The 21,565-nt window shown below is 34.7% G+C and overlaps 1 protein-coding gene and 2 long non-coding RNA genes across 3 annotated transcripts; 2 read left to right on the top strand and 1 right to left on the bottom strand.

Moving 5' to 3' along the window:
* Positions 1–1,608: 1,608 nt before the first annotated feature.
* On the top strand, positions 1,609–19,956 carry LOC128015642 (tetraspanin-1-like). The gene is made up of 7 exons (XM_052599672.1): positions 1,609–1,669; positions 5,795–6,001; positions 6,105–6,179; positions 17,404–17,502; positions 17,837–17,983; positions 19,106–19,189; positions 19,497–19,956. The coding sequence occupies exons 1-7, from the start codon at positions 1,613–1,615 to the stop codon at positions 19,563–19,565; spliced, it is 738 nt and encodes a 245-aa protein (XP_052455632.1). The 5' UTR covers positions 1,609–1,612; the 3' UTR covers positions 19,566–19,956.
* Positions 9,601–11,896, top strand: LOC128015643 (uncharacterized). The gene is made up of 6 exons (XR_008183964.1): positions 9,601–9,702; positions 9,868–10,028; positions 10,712–10,827; positions 10,970–11,054; positions 11,570–11,697; positions 11,814–11,896. It is a non-coding gene; the product is annotated as an uncharacterized LOC128015643 (long non-coding RNA).
* On the bottom strand, positions 15,388–17,138 carry LOC128015644 (uncharacterized). Its single transcript, XR_008183965.1, has 3 exons — positions 16,884–17,138; positions 15,990–16,089; positions 15,388–15,824 (listed from the first exon to the last, which is right to left on the bottom strand). It is a non-coding gene; the product is annotated as an uncharacterized LOC128015644 (long non-coding RNA).
* Positions 19,957–21,565: the final 1,609 nt, after the last annotated feature.

The following is a 21,565-nucleotide window of genomic DNA, read 5'->3' as shown; positions in this document are numbered from 1 at the left end:
TCTTGTGGTCTTAATAAAGTAATAGGAATGCCTGATGTGTTTTTTTCCCCCATGACTATTCGCATACGGTTTTAAGGGTATTTGTTTCCCCCAGATGGTGAACTTGACAATGGATTTGTTTTGGAAGACTGGAACTGCAGTGTTTTCGGTGTTAATGATATAATAAATCAGAGTTTTCACTTGCCTTATCTTAGCTTTGTCTAATCAAATAAAATGGTCCTGAGATTCTCATACTAAGCCATTCTAGTGCCGCTCTTTTGTCGTGGTCACATACTTCCTAATTAGAGCAGAGCTGCTTGTTTTGCAGGTTTGCAGGTCACATCAATGGCCAGCCTATGACAAGGGTTCTGTCCTGGGAGGAGATCCTTAATGATGGAATGCCCCTTTGGATCATTGGAGCAATGACGAGAAACCAACCATGCATCACCTAAGTTCTTGCCCTGGAGGGGCAGATAATACTTAATCTAGCCAACCTCATTATGGCTGTCCATGTTTTACTGGCTTCACCGATATAGCTGAATTTTCTACAGCTTGCCTTACTTTTGATAAAAAAGTGACCACCTAATATTCATTTAGATGCTTGAGGAATGTCAATTAATGCTGGCCATGAAGAACTGAAGTGCAATTGGTAGAAATGAGAATGAGAGAAGGTAAATATAGAGACAGAGAGAGTTGTGAAAGATGCATGCAGGGCAAATGTGATATTAAAAACAACAACAGCAATAATAATAATAATAATAATAACAACAACAATAATCATTTTCTTTAAAAAAAAAATAAATAAAGGTTGTTCCAGTACTCTGGTTGGATAGCTGTAGGATAAATTATCTACAAAATCATTTGCTGTGGGGATTTTGTTTTTGTTTTGTTTTTCTATGGATAAAACTGGACAAAGAAAGACATTTCATCCACTAAGGGTCCATCGATCATCTCCAAGTATCTAGGATACCACAATGGTGAACCAGTGAAGCCATGAAAGCTGAGAGCCTTTGTACTGCAATACTGCCCTCTACTGCCAGGTATATATGCTTCAGTACAAAAGAACAAAGGAAGCCTCACAGAAAAGGACACAAAGGAAAGTAAGGATTATGTGCAACACCTGATAACGAGTGACCAGAGTCAACCTTTAAGTCATTTATTTTTGAAATGGCATCATAAGTACATTTCAAATCATTGCTGTTCATAAGCAAGTGAAACAGTAAATTGTCCATTATGTGAGGGAGATTTTGTAGCATATACAATTAGTATAACATCCAATTGAAACCACTAATTATATGACACACAAGCCACATTGAATCCACACTAACCAGCTATTTAATATGCAAACCACACCCATCTCACCTGTGAACACCTCTCCTACTTTCTTTCCCTCTCATTCTATCTCTTCCCCTCTCTGCCAATTTGTCACTTAACGTCTCTCTCAGCTGTTTTCATCTATTAGTGCACTTTGGATCTAATCAGGTGAGTTGCTACAAAAGCATAATAACATTTGATTTGAATGGATTTAAGTGGAAAGGAGTCAACATGTACTGTATGCATGTGTGTGTGTAAAGCGATTTAAAGTACCACATGCAGCTCTGATTTATGTGTATTGTTTTGTTACAGATTAAAAATGGGCTGCTTCACATTTGTTAAAGTTGTGATGGTTGTGTTCAACTTGCTTATCTGTGTAAGTAAGCTTTTTTCCCTTATTAAATGCATGCATTTGAGTTCAAGGAGACAGGTGTTTAGAAGAATGATTGCATTTCTTTATTTATTGACTGAGACTATTATGTGGGGTGTAAAGAACGAAATAGATTCAGCCTGCCTCTCAATGAGGAACAGATCATTTATTCTCTCCTCTTTACGGCAAATGCACACATAAATAAAAACCGATAACACAAATCCATTAGAAAATGCTTCTCTCCTCCATGGTGAAGTCTTGATAATCACAGTCAAAGTGTGAATGTGAGTAAGCCAGTCCCACTTACTCACATGCAACAATTTTCATCTCATTATTGTTCACAACCACTTTGTTTGTTTGAGATCTAAAGACTGCAAGTGCCTGAAATGATGGGTAGGCTGGGTTGCATGGTGGGACAGGAGATTTTTAAGGCTGAAGATACAGGAACAAAGGAGAGCGTACATAATAGTGTACAATATTTCATTCAAATCATTGCTATAGTAGTATACTATTAATTTCTATATGGTGAACGGTTTCTATTTATCTGAACTACAACTGACTTATCAGTCTTAATACTTGTCAAGGATGGTAGAGGACAAAACTGGCATCACAGAGAATACAAGGTCAAGGTTTTGAGTAAAAATTTAATTAGAAGAAAAAAAAAGAGAAATCTGTAACCAAGTGCTTTTTGTTCTTTTTGTCAAAATCTCAACATAAACTAATCAGTCTGTCAATCGATCTTAAGTCTGACAATGATTCAAGTGCAATAGTGGGTCAACAAAAGATCTACTAATTCGATTTTTGATGTTTACTGCAAGTGTTCTTCAGATATTAGAAACTTGCTTTGTTTTTAATATGTCTGCTGATTATGGAGTGTATTTAAACCAAAGACAATAACTATAACATAAATAATTTTTAGCTTCTGGCCATGACTCCATCACTGCTGAGGATATCAAACATCTTCAATATGTTGATCTTATTTTAGAACACATGTTGGCCTCTTTACTTGTGTTCAGAATGGCACAAAAGTCTGGTAGTGTGTGACACTCAATCATTTAGTTCATGATCCCCAGTTTTTCATCTGTAACCATTTACAAAGTCAGCAAGTGTAATGCCTAGCGATCAGATTCAGAAAGTCACATAGAGTATTCAAGCCTTAATATAAAATATTGACAGCCAATCAAAATCCACCACACTTTAAAAAGATCTGCATCGAAGACTGCAATTGAAGACGCTGTGGTTATTGCTATCTTTATAATTATCATTTAGTGTGAATTGGCCTTTACTGTCACCTTTGTTGAAGGTGTTCAAGTATTAACGTTGAATGATAGCAACAGTTTCATTTTTTTTAATTTCCTTTTTTATGAAATACATGTATATTTGCTTAAGTTGCATCTCAAATCTCTTCCTGAGATGGAAAACCCACTTTTGTGAATAGAAAATGAGGCTGCACATTAATCTATTCAATATATTTTACATATATTTTACATTCCAACTAATATTCAGCAAGACAGCCCTTAACATGTTTTTTTTTCTGTTTAGATCTCCCTTCACATTTGTCTCCTAGACTACTTGTGTAATAACATGGAAATTCAAATGATTTTCCTACTCTTCCCAAGTCTAATCAGTTTCATTCCACTCCCATACAGTGTGCCATTTCATTTCCTTAGTTTACCTGATTATTCATGTAATCTCTCCAGATGCATCTTTCTTTGACACACCATTTCCAACATTATGCCACGCATGGTGGCATTTCATCAAAGCATTATTTGTTTAAAAGAAAAAAAAAAGAAGAAGAAGGAAAAAAAAAGTAATAACTATGACGGGAAGGGAGCAATTGTTCAAGAATAAAGGTTGAAGGAAATATGCCCGTCAAATTCTATTTGCTTAGAGACGTGTCTATTATCAAAAGCTGACAGTTAAACTGCTAAAACATTCAGAGAATTCCCAAAGCTCCATGAGAGCAAATGGGAAATGATAAAATGAAAATTATTCTCACATGGAAAAAATTAACGTTGACGGGGAAGGAGTATTGAGCGTTTCATGGTCAGCTGTCAGCCAGCTGAGCTGGATGTGAGTCGCCTTGACAGCTGGGATTGTGTCTGACAGAACATATCAGGTGTCAGAGATGGTTATGGCACCGGCTGTGAATTAACATGCTGATGCCAACCCATTCATTAACCTTAACCACCACCAAATGTATTCTGGGTCTTAGACCATTTGATATTCGGCTGGATGCATATCATTCTCATTGGAGATATCGCATTAAATAGGCAGACACTTTGAATAAACCTCTTCTACATCCCAGAGTTAAATAATCCAGCCATGGTGTTGCACTTGGATCTTGATACATCAGAAGACACATTATGCAACAGCATTGCGTTTCCATCATTACCCCGGGACATCCATGCCATGACCACACCTGCGTATGTGTCAGACCTCTTGTCTGCAAAGCATCCTGGAAGAAACATAAATGAGCAGGCTTGTGGCCATTAAAGGCACCCTTTAGTTTTTTTATTGAGCCATTGTCATTGTTGAATTACCTACCTTTATGGAAGAACACACATAGCGATACACTGGCAAAAATGCAGCGCCTCTTATAGTACAGCAGAATGGTGAGAATAAAAGGTCATGGGAAAATGCAAAAGATAAAGAAGCCAAATCCACATGACTACAACTGATACATGCCTGTGGTCATAATGCTTTTATATGAACTGGAGCTTACAGCTAAGAAACTTGAGCATGAGGTATGATATTGGTGTTTCATGAACTAAACTATGAGTGATGATCTGTGTTTAGCACTATGTCACACAGTATCAGACTGCAGTCTGTTTTTTCTGAAAGATCAAGATTTGTATTGTAAAAGAGCTGGTCACATTACTGACCTTGATGTAGGTGACAAACCTTTCTTCTAAGATATTTGCTTAATTCATTTACTTAAAGGATTTTGAGGACTGAAAACTGTGATTAACAACAGCAAAAACTCAATTACCCAGAATATCTCCCACTGTACATTCCTTTTTTCGCAAACTCTCTCTCTGTTGTTTCATTCAAACGCAACGAACGCCAACTTCGTGTGCATTGATAGTGACACTGGAACAGGCTGCGGTCACATTTACTATTTTTTGGCAAATGTTTTTAGCAAAATAAACAAAAATAATTTTCTATGCGTAATTTGTGCGTGGAATTTTGTGTGATATCAAAAGATTACGCAAGTTGGTCATGAGGATTTGTCAGGTGGACCATTAGAAAGCAGCTTGGTTGAAAAGTGACTTTTGTGTGAGCGGTCAATAAAACATTTTGCTCGGTAAATTTCGCTGATGTAACTGCACATTAATGAAATAATGAAAAAATCGTAAAAGTATAGCTAAAACTATAACTTACTATAATCATTTGAATTAACTTATCTTAAGTATATATTTTTTTATTTTAAAATGTGCAAACAAATACTCTTAATATGTATAAGCAAAATATGGTTTTTCTAATATATATATATATATATATATATATATATATATATATATATATATATATATATATATATATATATATATATATATATATATATATATATATATATATACAATGATTTATTTATTTATTTACTTTACTCTTTTTTTTGGTCATAAAATGGGCTAACCTCATTATACATGCTTTTTGTTTGGCCATTCTGCTAAACATGCTGAAGAACTATATTGCTTGACAGAAGGATTTTTTTTTAATCATTAAATGATACAATTCTTGTTTCGAAGTGTTTAATATGAAATCTTACCAGCTATGGCCACAAGCATGTGCCTATCAGGTTCGCTGTTTTGCCCTTTAGCTTTTTGGGGCTTACTACTTTGTTTTGTGCAGTAAGTCCATTGAGGCAGATCCCTTTTTGTCATTTTACAGCATAGACAGTAGTTTGTAATGGATTGCATCAGTTAGCATCAAGAAAATCAGTTATTGGGGGAATATTTGGCCATGTCTGATTATTGGAGAGGGGTACTTGATCACTTCTTGTGATGGTCACAGCTCTGATGACAGGGTGACTGCATACATTTTCATATTTATATCTAAGCATTAGCATATCTCTATTAAAATGCAATTGTGTAAGTGGAAGTAAAAAGTGGAAAATGTTTTCGACAGCTCGCAGGCATGTGTTTGGCGGCTGCAGGGATATGGATGACAGTGGACGGAGATTCCTTTATGAAAGTTTTGCCACCTTTCACTGATGATTTCCAGAGTCATGTCAGTGTAGGAATCTTCAGCATCACTATTGGAGCAGTTATGACTCTGCTTGGACTGCTGGGGTGCTGTGGAGCTCAGAAAGAGAGCAAAAGCCTTCTCATAATGGTTAATCTCATTCATTATATTACCTAATGTCAAGTGTCATTAAAGTTTTACGTTATGGTTCTGTTAATATGTTTACTCGCTTTGTTTTTCTCTGTGCTAACAGTTCTTCTCCATCATTCTGATCATTTGCATCGCTGAGACGGCAGCCGCAATAGTAGCCCTGGTCTACTCCTCATACGTGAGTCTCGCTCAAAACCACTGACCTCTCTGCCAGTCCTCCCCATCCCCCCACACACTCTTTTTCTCTCTTTTCAGTTTAGCTGCATGTAAATTTCTCGTCATACTCTGGCCATCATTAAATTATGGGGTTTGAAATGGCTCCAGCACATTCAGCCACTTAATATCTCCCAGATTGCCTCAGGCACAATGCCAGCACTCTCACTTTGAGCAATTTATCGCACTACAATATTGACGTTTAGACATTTTATATGCAAAACAGCCGATTTACATACAGAGCTTCACCCATTTAGTGAAATGTATAATAATTACATCAACTTTAAATGAGTTATGGAGGGTATGTTAAGAGAATAATGCCCTTTAATTTAAAACACTAAGGCCTTTTAAGGAAAATTAAGAAAATAATAATTCCATTTAACAGAGAGAAATCTCATTTAATGCATATAAATAGATAAACCTAGACAGGAAAAAGAATATAAATCTGATACTATATACAACGGGGTTGAACACCTATGACTACATTGAAAATCTTGTATTCAAATCATAAAAATCAAACATATATGTATCACACACATGTTAATTCAATAGCACATAAACATTCTCTAATCATGCTGGATAACACAATTATCAGGTTTTACACCGCTTACTATGCAAAATACTGAGAAATTATAATTTCATTGAATTTCATTCAAGAAAAGAAATAAAGCCAAAACTGAAGCTTATACTCTTTATTTGTGGTGTTTTGTGGTTCTATTCTGTTGACATTTAAAATGGTCTTAGGTATTTATGCAAGCATGGAATCAGTTTGTTCATGAAACATCATTTATATAGGCTAGCTATCTGGATGAAACACGGTACTTTATCAACAAGCCAGAACGGTTAATGCTACTGGGGAGTCACCAGAAAGGAAAAGTGCAGGACATTCCAGTGAATTATAGATCACCTCAATCGTTCAGAGGAACATTAAGCATGCAAATACCCATTTAATGTTCTGTTTGTCACCATCACACTTTTATCCATTCATTTATTTATTTTCCTGACAGAAGAAATTGGCGTTTTAATAATTCATGTGCAAGTCAATGAGCAGCTGCCCTATTGTATTTTTGATAAGAAATCAAAAGGCTTCGCAAAGTCATAACAATCGCACAATATGAATTTGAGTAGCATTATATGTTAACATTAAGATGTAAAATTGTAACAGAATAAGCTAAATCGTTATGAAGATTGCATTTTTATAATGTTCAATGGGCAATACAATTTTGACTCTTTAAATTAAAGATTGCTGTTATGATAAGTCAAAGCACATCACATTTACATTCTTATGTTTTACTACTTTCAGCTGATTTTATAAATGGCATTTTGTGTCATACGCACTGGTCTCAGATCAGCAATTAGCAATCGCTTCATTGTCTTACAGCGCTTTGTCCTGTCTAGATTGTGAGGGAATTCCTCCAGACATTGATGGATTAGCTTGCGCGTAATAGCTCTACTGATCTGTGTAGCTTCCACTGCTTCATAGGTGGGAGGGGGAGCAATCTTAATTGTGTTTTGTCTGCACATCCCCATAGGCATGCTGTGCTGAAGACCACTCTTGCTGACCCCACCTTTCCCAGCAAACACTCACACACATATGGGTTTATTAATCTAATTCCAACTAAGGGAGAACGTAAGAAGAGAGAGAGAAAGATAAAGGAAATGCAAGCATGCATCCCAGACGAGATTTTACTTTACAAAGCATATGCAACCACAGTGCATTCACATACACAGTTTTTCCATATATCATGCATTAATTTCTAAACATATTAAATAATATAAACAATAGGCTCAGAACATGCAAACTGATTTTATTTTACACCCCACCAGAGTTTGATTCATAAATGTGTACTTTTATGAAGGAGTCTGTCTTTCACATTTACCAGTAATTTAAAATGTAAAAAGACAGACTTCTTCACAGTTTACCGATAAACAAGAATGATGTAAGATTGTGTTAATGGTGTTAAAAATAGTAAGGCTTAAAAGTTATCCCCCATTAGTTATGCTTTACAATGTGTTCAATTTAAATGGTTAACATAAAATTACAACAATCAATCATTTTTTACATTATTTATTCTGCTTCGTTCAAGTAGTTTAGTTATATTAGCTCAGGTCCATTAAAAAACTTTTCATAATGTTGACTTTTGATTTTAATAATGTAGTTATGGTTGAAATAACATCAGCAAAGATTAGTAAATTCTTTAGAAGTATGGTTCATTGTTAGTTCATAACTCATTTTAGTTACTAATGCTAACAAATAAAAACTTTTTGTGAAGAGTTGCCAGAAAATTAAATTAAATCTTGTGAATGCATCTTTGACAGCCATAACATTCATACATTTAAAATGTCTTTCTAATTAATCAACCCATTCTCACTCCAAAGGCGTCAAAAACCGAAGCATGGTCAAGCGCCCCTAGCGTCACTCTTCTGACGCCAAATGTGCCTCTCGGCGTCGACTATCGAAGCACTACGACCTTCATTGCTTTCAGTGGGAAACTTTTGGCGTCAGAATTCGACACGAGGACATGAGATGTTTATCGCTATGAAATCACGTTCAAGAAGTCTCATTCATCAGCACACATTGCGCGATACTTGCTATCAGTTCCACAGTTTGGGTGAGTAGTCGTATATACGTTCTTTTAATGCCTTTTATAAAATGTATTCTGTCTTCTTTATTAATCAGATTAGTGCCATATGTTTAATCGCTGTATTATGTCGGTCATCCGCGGCTGTCTTTGAGTTGCATTGCGTTTAAATAAATGAACACAGCTGCTAATTAGTGTGATTAAACTCTATCTGTCACGTGACGTGCCATAGACCTTCGATCCGTTTTATATTATTATTAATTTCAGGATCAATGATGTAAGTTGTATTTGTAGTAAAATCATGGTAATCACGACACAATAGTAATAAATGAAATGTGAAGTTAAAACACAGTAAATGGAACATTAGTAACTGTAACTGTAGTTTTACTATGATATATTAATAATCAATACAACAATACAATAATCACCAAACCAGCTATGTTTGTATCACTGTAATGTTAGTGTTTTTATGTGCTTTTATATGACAGAAATCACAGTAATCATGTGTTCTGTACCATGCTTTTAATACCTTTTAATGTGAACCCCCCCCCCCCAAAAAAAAATCAAATTAAAAATAAATAATAAAACATGCATTTTTCCATCTTGCAGTTCATTCATATCAGTTTATATATATATATATATATATATATATATATATATATATATATATATATATATATATATATATATATATATATATATATATATTTATTATATCTAAATATTTTGCTCACAGATCATTATTAACATTCTGTATATAATTCAATTTTATTTTCTCTCCCCTTTTTTATTATTTTTATTTTTAGCTGAAAAGACGTAAAGGCAGTCAGCCCAGTGGTGTTTCTGGAGAGGGATTCCTTCAGAAATGGAGAAGACAGAAAGCTGCGGAGGCAGATATTTGCAGCAGTTAGTCTGTGATAGTTTGTCTCTTTTATCAAAAATTCCTGCTGTTATAATTTGTACAGCATTTGTTGTTTCTTAAACTGTTGCACTGTCCAAATACCCACACTTGCCATCTTTGCACTTGACCACTTGATTACTTATTTGACATCTTTCCTGTATTTGGCCTAGTGTTCAAGTGAGCATGATGACCACGAGTGTGTGTCGAACTTTTCATGACCTGATGACTGTGTTTCCCAATCCTGATCCTGGAGAACCCCAGCACTGCACGGTTTTGGTGTCTCTCTTATCTGCCTTGGAGTCTTCACTGATGAGCTGATGAGTTGAATCAGGTGTGTTTGATCAGGGAGACATCTCAAATGTGCAGTGTTGGGGGTTCTCCAGGACCAGGATTGGGAGCCACTGCCTTATGGGACACTTATGTGTTTAAAGAGATTTTTAATATCTAATTATCAATATTTCACATACTGTACATTGGACAGCTTTCCATGACCTTTTGTGAGACCTCGGCAAAAAGTCTGACGATTTATTCCAAAACATGATGCATGATGGGATACACTAAGCTTTGTATAGCGCTCCGGAGCAGTATTGGAGAGGTTTAGTGTGTGTTTAGGACGCTGTGCTTTGGCATTATTAAGACCGGGGACAGTCTCGTTCACACACTGTCACGTACACACACTCTCAAGTGGCCAAGACTGCAAGTGTGGGTATCTGGACAGGGTCAAAGTCTTAAAAATGATCCCTAAACACAGTCGCACATCACAGTCTTACTAATCCAGTTTAACACTTGTATGATATTGTACAAGCCCCAGGACGGTCTCATCTGACACTATCAAAAGAATTCATATGACTATAGCTTGCTATTAATTACTTGCTTTCAATAATGGATGCATTTAACATTTAATTATACAGCATCTTTACAGAGGTGTAATGTACAAGTTGCACGTAATTAATAATATTTCCTTCCTTCTGTCTTACAGGATTTTTTCCAGATAATGCTGTTCTTCTTTTTCAGGTCTAAAATATCAAGCTCAACAGCTCACTCAAGAGCCAACCCTCACAAACCTTCCTAAAAACTAAAAGAACTATTACTGAGTCTCAGCGAATCTTGCCATGATCAGCTCTTCCCAGGTACATTTGTTTAGAATATTTTTTTAATCAACATTTACTCATCAAATGCTCTGGTCTGAATCTTACTTTAAATTAACTTAATTATGTTTAATGAGCAATATTAATTGCACACAGAGTAAGTAGAGATTTTCTTGTTTGACAGAAGAGAAGGAAGACCAAGGAAATTATTTGCTCAGGATGAGGAATGAAGATGGCCATCTTGAGCTCAAACAAACAGAAGTCCTCTGGTATGTGTGTGTTGAAGCAATGATGTGTTATACAACATTTTATGATGATCTCTCACAAAATTGGTCATGTCAGCCTTGATTTCGTTTTATACTATTACAATTACAGCATGTTAGCATAGTGTGACTGGACATTTTTAATATTATGTTTTTAAAAACACACCACCTGTTTTAAAAGTAGACAAGTATCACGAAATTGGTTTAGTTGATATAAACACCAATTGACATTACTTCATTGTTTTGTAAATGTTATGTTATAAATTGTGAATTGATAGTTGATTGGTTTGAAGCCAGGCCTTACACTGCACAGACTAAAACACATTTGTGAGAGAAGTCAGGAACTTTGGAGAAAGATTCTAGAGGAAAAAAAAACACATTTACTGCAACAATAGATGAATTCTAGAGTCTCTGAGAACTACACATGCTAATGCAGTCTAATGAGCAAGACCTTTGCCTCTGTAACTTTTTCTTAATTCTTGCAGAATGACATTATTATTGCAGTATTTTTATTGGTACAGATGATCTCTTCAGCCAAACGAGGGGTTTTGACCAAGTGATGCTCTTGAAAGGAGAGAAAGAAGAGGATGTGGTAAATTGTCTTCAGAGAAAAAGCTTCTCAAAAGGTCTTAAAACAGCTTGAAGAATGGTAAGTGTACAGTACTACAAGGGTCATAGTTGGTCACCCTGCTAAAATCACACAGAACATAAGCTGCGCTCTCTGTCCATTAAACAACTTGATCTGGATTGTGTGTTTCACTTCAGGTCTGGGATCTTAGGACTGAGAGATCCTCTGGCTGAGAACAAGCTACACCACATCAGTGCTGGACATCAACCACAAACTGTTTGCCTAACCTGATTTTACCAAGTGAGACATGTTCCTGGGACAACATCGTTGTTGACCCTGGAACAACATTGTGATTAACCAATCAGATTTGAAGAACCAGTTTATAGATTTTGTGAAGTTTATGCTTAAAATCAGTGTTTGGTGCTTGTACATCAGTGTCATTCATCTATCATTTCCTCTGATTTTAGGGATTACTCATGGTTAAGGTTAGGTTTAGGTGTAGGGATATGGTTAAGAATATATTTTTGGAGTAAAATGTTGTTCCAGGGTCATCAAAATATGTTGACCTAGGAACACATCGGACTTGGCAAAATCAGGACGTGCAAACTGTTTCCAGACACGAGAGAAGAAGATCACGATGGGGAGATGAAACCAGTTTAGATGTGATGATGGGAATCATTACTTTCTGGAACAGTATCACATGTCTTATATGTATCACATGATCTGTATCACAGTTGACTGGATGGGACTGTGTGACTTTTAAGGACATTTCATCACTCATCTGTGTGAACTGATTTATATATGAGGTTAATGTATTTTTGATGATAATTATTTTCATTGAATCTTATTTGTCTTGATGCTACTTTATCAACTTTATAGTCTATGCTTCAATAAAATGAAAATGGTGAATATTGTGTTCTGAAGATTCTTGGTAAATACATCATTTTACTAGGTAGGCTCATATGTGTTTATTTTAGACTTGGAAAAACGACATATTAATTATTGGGATTATTTTTTTATTTAAGACATAAACATTTTTGATCGGATTAATAACATCTGGGACATCAGTACACCACAAAGTATTTTTTTATATTTTAGTAACAAATATGCACATTTTTTAGTTACAAGATTAATTATTCTGCATTACAAGATGGTGCCATGGGCTTTATTGTTACAAGCACTTGACGGATAACTGAGAATGTAGCAGGAATGATCAATGTGGATCTTGTACTGCATTAAAACCAAGAGCATGCACATTACTGATGTCCAGCACCTGAGGAGCAAGATACGGGGGTGAGGAGGACATTTTTACACTGATTTCGGCTAATTAGTTATATATAATGCTAATATATATATATATATATATATATATATATATATATATATATATATATATATATATATATATATAAATTAATATTCTTAGCACTGCATGAATTTGTCCTTGTGTAATAGTGAAGTATCACAATGTGTATACATTGTCCTTGATTACTGCTTTGCAGTGGGGAATAGATAATGGCAAGTTGTTGCAGGTTCATCCATTATATTTCTTGCCATTTACTTCAAAAATCAAAGAAATAATCTATTATTTTCATTATTAAATCATTTCTTTATAATTTTTCCATGTTTCATCAGATGGCCTCACAATGTCCTGTCAAAAGGTATAATAGCCATGATGAATAGAATAGAAAACAGAGGACTGTGAAAACTGTCAGATATAAATGTGACTCAGCTCAGTTTGTTGTTCATGATGAGGAGAATACATATATGTAGGTTTTACTGCCCTGCTACCCCCAGGGGCCCAGTAGCACCCCCCGGAAGAGCCCAAAACTGTACATTTCAAATGGCTGTAAATCAGAGTCCAATTAACATATCAAAGAGAAAATGGGCAGGATTATTACTTATGCTATGCTGATAAAATAATGTTGAGCTCAGTTTTCAGAAATAAGTGGAAAGCTGGCATAAAAGCATTTTAAATATTGCTCACTGTAAAATACCACATTTCAGCCTGCCTCTCAAATATATCACAGATGTTTGCACAATAAACATATTTAGATATCCAGTTTACCTTAAAATAAATAATTTATTTAGTTTCGTTAATAAAAAGTTTTAAACTACATTACCCACAAGCCTCCGTCGTTCTATCTATAGAAAGGCAACACTAGGGGGCTGTTTTTTGTAGTTCATTGAAGTTATGCTTAGGGTTAGGATTAGGATCTCGCTAAAGATGTCATTTTTCTCAAGATAGCAACACTTCATTGTTGACTTAATATATTACTAATGTGATGATAGGAGCAAAACATACTTTTTAACATGATGCGCTGTTTAATATGGGTTAAAAGATAGTCCAACCACAGACTGTCCTGAAAAGTCATAGCCAATGACATCAAAGCTGAGCAGCAGCGTCACACTTCCTTATCCATGTATGACCGACGTCTTTCGTTTTTCGGCTGAAGGGATAGATTCGGTTAACAATAGATTAAGCTTGCTACTTATAAGATACTGTTTTATTAACGTCTTCACCTTCCTCCGTTGTTCAACTTGACAAAAATTGGGCAATATTGATGTGCACATGCCCAGCAGTCGCAGTTGTATCCAACAGATAGATTCCTCTCATTAAATATAAGACACATTTTTAAGATTTGTATATTTTTTTTTTTGACCAAAGACAAATATATTTACTAATCAAATGACGTGCTTCTAAAATTTACATTGTATATTACATTGTGTTTTAAAGTTAAAATTGTTCACATTTGTGTTTCTGTGATTTACCATTCTCTACCATTTGAACCCTAGGAATAAAAACAGAAATTATAAATGAATGAATGAATGAATGAACAAATAAATACATAAAGCATAATAAACATGCATATTTTTGTAAGGATCTTCCATTATTTATTGATATGTCAAACTCATTTAAAGACAACATGCCCAAATTACTACACTGCATCCTCTGTCACCAAGCTCGTTTTTGCCACCATAAAGAATAAAAAGGCAGTTATGTTGTAAACATTAACTATTTTCAGTATGCAAATGAAAATGCTTTTATTAAAAAACAAAACAGTAAATACAGTATGTCTTTCAGAGAACACTGGAAAAAGATCAATTTTATTAAAAAAATTTAATTGACCAAAATGTTATACAACACAATCTAAATGTTTCAAACTCACAAAAAAACACCATGAAGACATGCATGTCAAGTGTGCAATATCATCTATAAAACTCAATCAGCACAGCATCAAATAAACACTGATTGTCTGAACAATGGAAGACAGAGAAAGTGTTCAGGAAAACAAACACCTGCTAGCTTTGACATAACATCATGAATTCACTTCATGACTGGAGCTAGGGGATGACTGTGTATGAATATCTCCTTTACTAAAACTCTTAATTAAAGTCTAAAAAGTTCACTGTATGAAGCTTGAAAAAGAGAACAAAATGCTTTATCAATACGAAAAATACTATTTTTTACTATTGTTTTCATCACTGGTTCTGTAATGTATTCATTATGAGCTTATAAATAAAACAAAGTTACATCTTCTGCAAAAATCAAACCACTGCAAAGTCTAATCACTGATCCAGGGACCATATCTGTGTGTGTGGGGGATAAAGAGTTAACGAGGTGAGTCCTTGTGCATGATGGAGAATTACAGCGTTATCCTCAAACAATCCTGTAAAACAGAAATATTACATTACAGTCAACTTATACATTACACTGTGTTTTGTTTAGACCATAAAAGCAGCCTCTGTAAAGATGCAGTATAAATGAATCCATTATTGAAAGCAAGTAATTAATAACAAGCTATAGTCATATGAATTCTTTTGATAGTGTCAGATGAGACCGTCCTGGGGCTTGTACAATATCATACAAGTGTTAAACTGGATTATTAAGACTGTGATGTGTTTAGTACAGTATGTGAAATATTGATAATTAGATATTAAAAATCTCTTTAAACACATAAGTGTCCCATAAGGCAGTGGCTCCCAATCCTGGTCCTGGAGAAGCCCAACACTGCACATTTGAGATGTCTCCCTGATCAAACACACCTGATTCAACTCATCAGCTCATCAGTGAAGACTCCAAGGCAGATAAGAGAGACACCAAAACCGTGCAGTGCTGGGGTTCTCCAGGATCAGGATTGGGAAACACAGTCATCAGGTCATGAAAAGTTCGACACACACTCGTGGTCATCATGCTCACTCGAACACTAGGCCAAATACAGGAAAGACGTCAAATAAGTAATCAAGTGGTCAAGTGAAAAGATGGCAAGTGTGGGTATTTGGACAGTGCAACAGTTTAAGAAACAACAAATGCTGTACAAATTATAACAGCAGGAATTTTTGATAAAAGAGACAAACTATCACAGACTAACTGCTGCAAATATCTGCCTCCGCAGCTTTCTGTCTTCTCCATTTCTGAAGGAATCCCTCTCCAGAAACACCACTGGGCTGACTGCCTTTACGTCTTTTCAGCTAAAAATAAAAATAATAAAAAAGGGGAGAGAAAATAAAATTGAATTATATACAGAATGTTAATAATGATCTGTGAGCAAAATATTTAGATATAATAAATATATATATATAAAAATAAATATATATATTATATATATATATATATATATATATATATATGTATATATATATATATATATATATATATAAATATATATATATATAAACTGATATGAATGAACTGCAAGATGGAAAAATACATGTTTTATTATTTATTTTTAATTTGATGTTTTTTTTGGGGGGTTCACATTAAAAGGTATTAAAAGCATGGTACAGAACACATGATTACTGTGATTTCTGTCATATAAAAGCACATAAAAACACTAACATTACAGTGATACAAACATAGCTGGTTTGGTGATTATTGTATTGTTGTATTGATTATTAATATATCATAGTAAAACTACAGTTACAGTTACTAATGTCCCATTTACTGTGTTTTAACTTCACATTTCATTTATTACTATTGTGTCGTGATTACCATGATTTTACTACAAATACAACTTACATCATTGATCCTGAAATTAATAATAATATAAAACGGATCGAAGGTCTATGGCACGTCACGTGACAGATAGAGTTTAATCACACTAATTAGCAGCTGTGTTCATTTATTTAAACGCAATGCAACTCAAAGACAGCCGCGGATGACCGACATAATACAGCGATTAAACATATGGCACTAATCTGATTAATAAAGAAGACAGAATACATTTTATAAAAGGCATTAAAAGAACGTATATACGACTACTCACCCAAACTGTGGAACTGATAGCAAGTATCGCGCGATGTGTGCTGAATGAGACTTCTTGAACGTGATTTCATAGCGATAAACATCTCATGTCCTCGTGTCGAATTCTGACGCCAAAAGTTTCCCACTGAAAGCAATGAAGGTCGTAGTGCTTCGATAGTCGACGCCGAGAGGCACATTTGGCGTCATAAAAGTGACGCTAGGGGCGCTTGACCATGCTTCGGTTTTTGACGCCTTTGGAGTGAGAATGGGTTGAATTAATTGACAAATTAATTCAAATCTTTGAAAGCCACAAGTATCAATATATTAAAGAAATAACTACGATTGACTAGTAAGAAATTACTTTATTGCCTAGCCTTTGTTTAATTTAGCTATGATAAATGTCATTGCTAGCAGCCCTGATGGAGACACAATGGTGAAAGCAGTTTGCTTTAACAAGTTTATGTTTGTGGAAGATTTGTATCTGTTAGTTTCCATTCCTTTCTGACTTTTCATGTGTCCCTGTTTATCTGTGATTTTAAAAGACTCAGAATATTCTAAGAGCATGGGCCACATCTGGACTGAAGGAGCAGTATGGGAAAGATAAAATCCTCACAGACTTGTGGAACTCAACCATGACAACAGTAAGCCACGGCCAACCGAATACATGCATACATGAGTATTGATCTCCGCCTCAGGCTTTTCTGTACAGGTCAAATAAAATGAATCCGTCATGTCAAATTTCCTGGCTAAAAGAGCCCTTAAAACACATATGGGGTGGTTGACAGTGAATGTGAAAATTAACTTACTAAACAGACTGCCAAGACTTTGACAGACTAATGAAAATACTTCAAGAGCTTTACAGATCAATACACATACTGTGCATCATGGAAACGTGTAGATGTGTTAGCTGTACAAAGCAATATTTGTGAAAATACTAAATGCAACTGACTGTTCTTGCTTTTCATTATGCAATAGTTGCAGTGCTGTGGCTTCAGTAATTACACAGACTTCTCTGGATCCTACTACTATAAGCAGAATGGGGCCCTTTACCCTCCTACCTGTTGTGCAGGTCCTGAGCTCTACCCTTGCGACGACCACAACGCAGATTTCATTGGTGTGGTGGTGAGAAACATGCAGAACCTTCACAGTTCAAATAATCAAATGATTCCACTGCAAAAGCTAGCAAGAGTTTGGACGTATAAAGTTGCTAGTAGATATTGTTTTACCAGAGGTGTGGTAACTTGCTGGTTTTTAGCAAACAATCATTCTATTCTGTAAGTAGGAGCTGGTGTGTGAAGAAAAAAATCTTGCAGGCTGAGTATGAATTGAGTATGCGGGATTTACTACTTGGTAACACATGCTTTTCTCCATGGAGAAAACACAAAATTCTAAAAATGTAACTATTTTGTGAAATTAAAAATTACCTATCATTTAGGCTACTACTGAAACTGTTCTCTGCTCCTGCATGTTGAAAGGTTATAGGTCATCCCATCTCTAAGATAATCTCTGGTTCCCAGTTAAAATTATGAAGTCGGCATCTCATATTTATGATAATTCTGATAGCAGCACAAATTCTCGGCACAATTATTTTTGAGGCAATCATCTGAACCATAAATGACATAAGATTGATGCTGCATTCAAATGCACAAGGGAAAATCATACCTCCAAGTCATGCATTCAAGTCCGAGACATAAAACCGAAGTGGCCAGATAACTACATCTAAATTTGAAATTATTGTAATATGTACTGTGTAAAGTAAATATAAAATTATGTTTTTAAAAAAAGTTACATTTTGCAATATTTTCTCTGTTATTCCTGTGCTCTTGAACTTGCACTTACAATATTTCAGATGGCACTTTAAGGGCACATAAGAGCTGAATTTGGAACTGTGTACTAGCATACTACTTTTACTATGTTATAGATATAAATGGTAGAAATAGTAACAGTAGTATACGGTCCAAATTCTGCCAATCATTATGGAGTCGCACGAAATTGATGCCTTGACAGCTCTGATTGGCTGAAGGAACCATAAACAACTATGACTTACCATTGTTTCAGCCTTACTAGGCGAATGATACATCACCTTATTAATATTTATGAACCATGCTTATAAGGTATATAAATATGACCCCCCCCCCCCCCCCCCCCCCGCCACTTTTCAGATAACTCCTGCACCCCTGTGTATTACAGAGATGTGGTTATATGATTTAGGCCCTTTCATCTTATATTGGTTTCTCTTCCTAGGGCTGTTTTAAACAAATTGTTCAGATCATCCAGAGGAACCTCAACATTTTGGGAGGAATTGCTGCTGGAGTCACTGCCATTGAGGTACCATGCTGTTCAAATAACAAATGGATTGGTAGAAGTGTACTTGGTTTATGATGGAAGTTGACTGTAGCCTTTCTCATGATTGGTTAAGGCTGGTTAGGTGTACACAACAATTTACCTCTTTAAATGTCTAGCACAAGCTTTAGTTATTGTTATTATCTTCATTCTTTCCAAATGCATTTAAATGTATGCCTGTTAAGCACTTCAATCATATACCACAGACAAATTATTTGCCACCACCTATAAATGACAATGTGTATATATATATATATATATTTGTTTTTTGTTTTTTTTGTTTTTTTTCTAGGTGGCAGCAATGGCAGTGTCTATGTACCTCTATTGCAACCTGGGCAAAAAAATCCACCTGAAAGTTTAATCTAAGTATTTTTATGTATATGCATATTTTCTTTACACTGCAAGCTAGCACATATTAGTTAATACTTTAAGTGTAGATAATATTGTAGATATTATGTCATTATTTATTGTAGGATTTCAGTTGTATCATGTTAATGAGGTGGAAGTGGATGATAAAATCGTAGTTTAGCTGGCTTTGAAATCGGAAGTTACATAAACAATTTTCTTCTGAGTATGTAATGGAATTCACTTCATGAAATAAAAATGTTGCTGTATCCCCTTCTACATGAGAAGTAATTTTATAACCAGAATTCATTTGCATAGAGAAGTCATAATTGTTTTGCACTGAAACGCTTCATGTCACAAAAGCTGTTCTTATACATGAAAAATTGGTTAAGGGTGAGATAGGAAAGTGTTAGGGGAGAATGTGTGATAAATAATGCATTTTTTGCACCAAACAAAACTATCCCTAACCCACTGAAGATATATCTATTTAAGATACTGACTGAGGAAGATAGCTTGCTCTTTTTGTAAAGTTGATACTAAATAAAATGTAATGAGAAAGCATGAGTCAGTCCAGTTCCTCTAAGAATCCCTTATAATGAAAGTCTAACAAGCTAACAGTGTCAACCAACCTGATTTCAATAGTGTAGATCAAAATGAATGAATAGTCTTTTAAATAACATGTATACACAGTATTCCATAGACATTACATTTCACTCTACAAAAACAACTACTTTAGCTGACAGTCTGCATCATGACGCAATAACCAAACAACATTGGCACACACAGAATCATTTAAACAAGGGATCAGCCACACTAAATGTGCATTGACTCCAATAGTCACACCATCTCCTGTGACTGCTTCAATTTTCCACATAATTTGTCTGCTGTCCTTCTTACCGAACTCCAAAAAACAAAAAACAAAAACATAATTTTTAAATATTATTCTTTTGAAAAAAGTAATAAATACAATTCTAAGTTAAGGAAATAGTCATTTTGAAAGGAGCATTGACTCCATAAATTTCCTGAAGGGAATCACTGATGTATTTAAATAATCTGATTCTAATTTAAATTGCGAAAATTAAAAATTAAGATATAAATTGAATTAATATTCCTCACCCCTCCCCTGTTCGACAATAACTACTAGTTTTTATTGGTGAACATACAGCCGTTTTACGGAAACACTACATTTATAATTATTAGATATCATTCCAATATAATTCTAAATAAATAAAGACTCTACTGTTCATACATACACACACACACACACACACACACACACACACACACACACACACACACACACACACACACACACACATATATATATATATATATATATATATATATATATATATATATATATATATATATATATATATATAAAATAAACTATAGAATTTTCTGATTGCAACCATATAATACAAAGACATATGCATGGAAATTAAAAAAATGGAACAATGTAAGAAACAGCTTTAATTTCAATAAGAAAACATATCATATTTAATTACTTATACAAAACTGTTGAAGAACCCGGTTAACATATTAGATACAATCTTGGCAAACTTGAGTACAAAATAATATTATGGTATTGCACATGTTCCAGATACTATGAAAATGTTTAGTGGCAAAAAAAAAAAAAAAAAAAAAAAAATCTCCTCCATTAAATGGTTTGGACATTATTGAATGAGAATTAAATTTTTCACCGGGCAGATATACGATGAAGCTGAGATTGCACTGATTTCAAGTGTTAATCCTCTGCTCTACTCTTATAAGGCTCTTTAGTGGCTTAAACACAAATCTCACCTAAGCAGCATCACATGTCATTCTCTGGAAAGAGGATTCTTAAAGCTGTTGCTGGAGGGCCATCATAGCACAACATGAAAATAAATAAATACATAATTGTACCTACATAGATTTAAACCTTTTTTTTTTTCTCAGCTGTGCAGTCCAATACAGGTCTATATATCTAGTAAAAGAATAGTCCTTTTGCCACTGAAGTACTCAAACCAATAGAAA

This window comes from Carassius gibelio, chromosome A6 (assembly GCF_023724105.1).
Source record: "Carassius gibelio isolate Cgi1373 ecotype wild population from Czech Republic chromosome A6, carGib1.2-hapl.c, whole genome shotgun sequence".
Lineage (NCBI taxonomy): Eukaryota > Metazoa > Chordata > Actinopteri > Cypriniformes > Cyprinidae > Carassius > Carassius gibelio.
This window is presented reverse-complemented; position numbering and strand designations above follow the sequence as displayed.

Bases quoted from the DNA above. Each gene is read 5' to 3' on its own strand.
- LOC128015642 (XM_052599672.1), top strand. From the start codon at position 1,613: ATGGGCTGCTTCACATTTGTTAAAGTTGTGATGGTTGTGTTCAACTTG. The intron at 1,670-5,794 runs GTAAGTAAGCTT...TGTTTTCGACAG, and splicing joins TGTTCAACTTGCTTATCTGT to CTCGCAGGCATGTGTTTGGC. The intron at 19,190-19,496 runs GTACCATGCTGT...TTTTTTTTCTAG, and splicing joins CTGGAGTCACTGCCATTGAG to GTGGCAGCAATGGCAGTGTC.